General features: G+C 39.2%; 1 protein-coding gene across 1 annotated transcript; it reads right to left on the bottom strand.

Annotated features, from left to right (window-relative positions):
- Positions 1-578: 578 nt before the first annotated feature.
- Positions 579-3,375, bottom strand: LOC148714781 (uncharacterized). Its single transcript, XM_088716192.1, has 2 exons — positions 3,121-3,375; positions 579-1,112 (listed from the first exon to the last, which is right to left on the bottom strand). Exons 1-2 carry the CDS (start codon positions 3,203-3,205, stop codon positions 919-921), a joined length of 279 nt encoding a protein of 92 aa, XP_088572318.1. The 5' UTR covers positions 3,206-3,375; the 3' UTR covers positions 579-918.
- Between the last annotated feature and the right edge of the window lie 415 nt (positions 3,376-3,790).

Raw genomic sequence — 3,790 nt, forward strand, 5'->3', positions numbered from 1 at the left:
TATTTTAACAATTATTTATATAAAATTTTGATTAAATTAATTTTTAAAAATTATTGTTTTGATATAATCTGTAGCCTCGCATGTTTGTATGGTCTGCCATTCATGCATGCGATATCTGTTACGCTTTCGGTTTGGGGCGTGACATTTCCCATGCAACCACTGAATATAGAATCAAGAACTTATTCGTGATATGATATAAGAACTCTATTCTTAATAGCTAAGAATTCTTTCGACTAGGTTGCTGGTTGCAAGCATAGATCAAGCTAGGTTCAGGATCTTGAGATCCATTCACTTGCTAGGGTCTTCAATGGACCCAAGCGCAACCATTTATTTCACAAGTTTTGGGTTGGTTTGGGTTCAAGCGCGGAGTTTGATTAAATAAACCATACTCATTGTTTTGGATTTGCTTTGGTTTGATCGAGCCAGATTTAGTCATACAAAACAAATCCGATATTTTAGGAGTATCATAAACTGACCCCAAGCATCCAAAAGAAGATTAGACCCCTACAGTGCAATTTACAATGGTCTTACGTTTCTCTCTATCCAAACCTTCTGCAATGAGATGAGATGGTTCATGGTTGGTAACTGCTGACAGGATGGAAGATTATAACGTGCCAAAATACATCAATGGTTTTTCCAAGATTATGTTAAGCGAATCAAGGAAAGGAAACACAGCAACTGAAAAACTTGCAAATAGGGCTAAATCTAAGAAAGCCCAAAGATGGACGAAAAAGAAGAATGCTTACAAAACTCTTGTTCGTTCCACCCACCCACCCCTTCATGATCGAAAAGGCTGTTGAATCTATTATGTACACGTACACAAGAGCAGGAAAACTATTACAAGTTTGTAGTTCTTGCGATCTTATTGATATAGGAAGGAATTGGGGTGACATACTGAATAAATTCCTGTGCATTGTTTCAATGATGTTGGGGCTCCATCGGACCACATGACGACGTCCGGGTGGACCAGGCCTGGAACCTCCAAAATGGCCGCTTGCGCTGCTTGGGCGCGCGTGATAGCTCCATCTCTGATCTCAGTATCTCCCACATCACTTGCACATCTTGGTATCCACAGGTTTGTACATCATCCCGGAGTTCGAGGATTCCACCACCTGCTCATATCACGTCACAGACGTGGTTACCACCATTGCAGCACCTGAATTAAATTAGATTTGCACGACAGAATAACAGGCAGAAGAAACTACATATATATATATATATATATTACCACTTCAAGTTATGGATCTCGGCAAAAACATAGCAGAATTCATTCATCATCCTCAGAGACAACCTCTGTTATCAAAACTGATCCCAAGCTGAGGCAAGGCCCGCATTTTCGATGCTAGAATTCATTAATTGATTGATTGTGTCAAACTTAGTCGGTCTTACTAAACTTCATCTTGAATGATTTGTAATTGATTGTACCAAATTTAATCGGTCTTACTAAACTTCGTCAGCTTCTTAGTATTATATAAGGACTACTCCTGTACATTATAATTAACAGGCAGAAATACAATTTTCTTTTTTTTTTTTTAACATCCTATAACTGGGTGACTATACACTGTTTTGACATGGTACATATGGATCCACAAAGTATACTCTTTAATAGATGTGCTAAGACAAGCCAAAAAAAAGAAAAAAAACCTTCTAGCTTGATATATCTTCTTCCTTTTTATTTTACTTATGAACAAAAACATTTCAATTTTGAGTTGAGTTAGATGCATATTATTCGTAACACTATTAATTAATTTTATAATTTCTTGAATTAAGTTAGTGTTACTCTAGTACTAGTGGAGTCTGTTATGTTTAGAGCAGGCAGTCTAATAAGAGTTACAAAAGAGCCAAACTCAATTCGAGTGTCTCTACCAACAAATAAAGCACCTCCTCTGTCATTTTTCAGAGAAGAAACATCCCCTTTCAAAAATTCCACAAGCTAGTTTTCAGACTTCAAAATACGACCTAGCTTAATTTGATAGATCATCATTTAGGTAATTAGGTCTCTAACTGATCAACTAATAAAATTGCAATCTTTTAGAACGGAGACATCTTAGGCATACATTGCACCCACACCCTTGCACTAGAAATACATAGGCCAATATAGGCAGAGGCCCACCCAAATATTAAAAAAGGTATATGCCCACAAGAAATTATTGCTCGAACTAGGCCCATCGTCGACTTGGTGGACCAATCCAATCAAAAAAAGGACACAGCCTAACACAAAAAAAAAAAGAAAAAAAGCCCAGGTGCCTCTTTTCCGTGTTTGTGTGTGATTGGAGCGGTCCACTAGCTCTGCAATGGATCTGGTCAATTTAGCATGCCATTAAAACCTAAAATAAAAGCATATTTTATTTTTGAAAAAATAATATCTATCATAATTTTATAATATTTCATTTTAAATATTAAAGAAAATAGTAACGAGCTGGGCTAGTAGGTTGATGTGGCTCAAGGGACACCCACGTACCGATCTTATGCAATTAAAGGATAGACGTAAATCTTATCATCCAACATGTCACTCCCACACTTTAAAAGCAAACAAAGAATCAGGTGGTCCTCAACGAAAAAGCGGCTACGATACCCAAGATCAACGGCTAAATCCAAAAGAAGGACGAAATTCTTCGTCCAACACCCCTCTCTCTCTCTCTCTCTCTCTCTCTCCCCCTCCGTCCCTCGGTGTGCGGCCGCCCGTCGGTCGGCACTTCTCCAATTGACTCTTTTTCATAAAAACAGATAAAGAAACAAAAACCACCATCCACTCATTTAAACTGGATTATAATCACCAGAAAAATAAATAGAAGAGAAGGACGTTTATATGGCAAGCGAATTTGTGAATAACAAGGAATAATTCGGTTCTCGCAGAAGAATCACGAGGAAGACTGTATCTACAAACTAGGAGCACATCTGAAAATCCTACTACTATTATTAATAAAAAATAATAAAAAATAAAAAAAATAAAAAAAATGAAACTTCCCCGTGATTCGACCGCGGCAGCGGACAACACTTTCCAGATCGAAACTTTATTTATAAAAAATTAAAGACAGATATATTTCTTTTATATAGGAAGAGAAGGGCAGTGAGAGACAGAGTATGGAGGGAGCGAGGGAGATGGAGGGGTAATCTCACCGTTCTTTCGGGCCTTAACGCGGGCGGAGACGGCGACCCAGGCTCGCTTGACCGGGAAGAGCACCTTCTTCTGCCACCAGGCCATCACCCGGGCGCCTATCCTCCTCCGCCGGATGGCGGCGTACCTCACCGCGAAGGATCCCAACCTGCCCGCCAGACCTCCTCCCTTCCCTCCCGCCTTCTTATAATCTAATTATCCTCCGCGGCACCACCAACTCTCTCCCAAGATCTCAAAACGTTTTTAATCTCTCTCTCTCTTTCTTTCTCTGTCTCTCCCTCTCCCCCTCCCTCTCCCTCTCCCCCCGCGCTCTCTGTCTCTCTTTTTTTTTTTTTTTTGACCTTTTATCCCAAATCTTCCTCGGATTTGATATTCTCACCCCCTATGTTTTTAATATTGCAGACCCTGACGACTCTTAAAACGGCCGTTGCATGGTTGTCGGTTGATACTGCGAAAGTTGTCGCCATGATATGGTATGGCCATTAAACTTCTTCTTCTTTTTCTCCCTCCGTCTCTAACTTTTTTCAATATTAATATAAGGAAAAGTAAGATACTTCACATTTTTTTTATAATTATTAGGAAGGGAGTAATACCCGTGACATTATATTCCTGAGTAGCTTTATGATATATGACTTGAAGTGTTGGATATTTCGCCGAGTACTGCTATACTAT

The sequence above is a fragment of the Phoenix dactylifera genome, chromosome 2 (genome assembly GCF_051530095.1).
Source record: "Phoenix dactylifera cultivar Ajwa chromosome 2, Ajwa_hap1_PhDact_Kaust_v1.1, whole genome shotgun sequence".
Lineage (NCBI taxonomy): Eukaryota > Viridiplantae > Streptophyta > Magnoliopsida > Arecales > Arecaceae > Phoenix > Phoenix dactylifera.

Bases quoted from the DNA above. Each gene is read 5' to 3' on its own strand.
- LOC148714781 (XM_088716192.1), bottom strand. From the start codon at position 3,205: ATGGCCTGGTGGCAGAAGAAGGTGCTCTTCCCGGTCAAGCGAGCCTGG. The intron at 1,113-3,120 runs GTGAGATTACCC...TGATATGAGCAG, and splicing joins CGTTAAGGCCCGAAAGAACG to GTGGTGGAATCCTCGAACTC.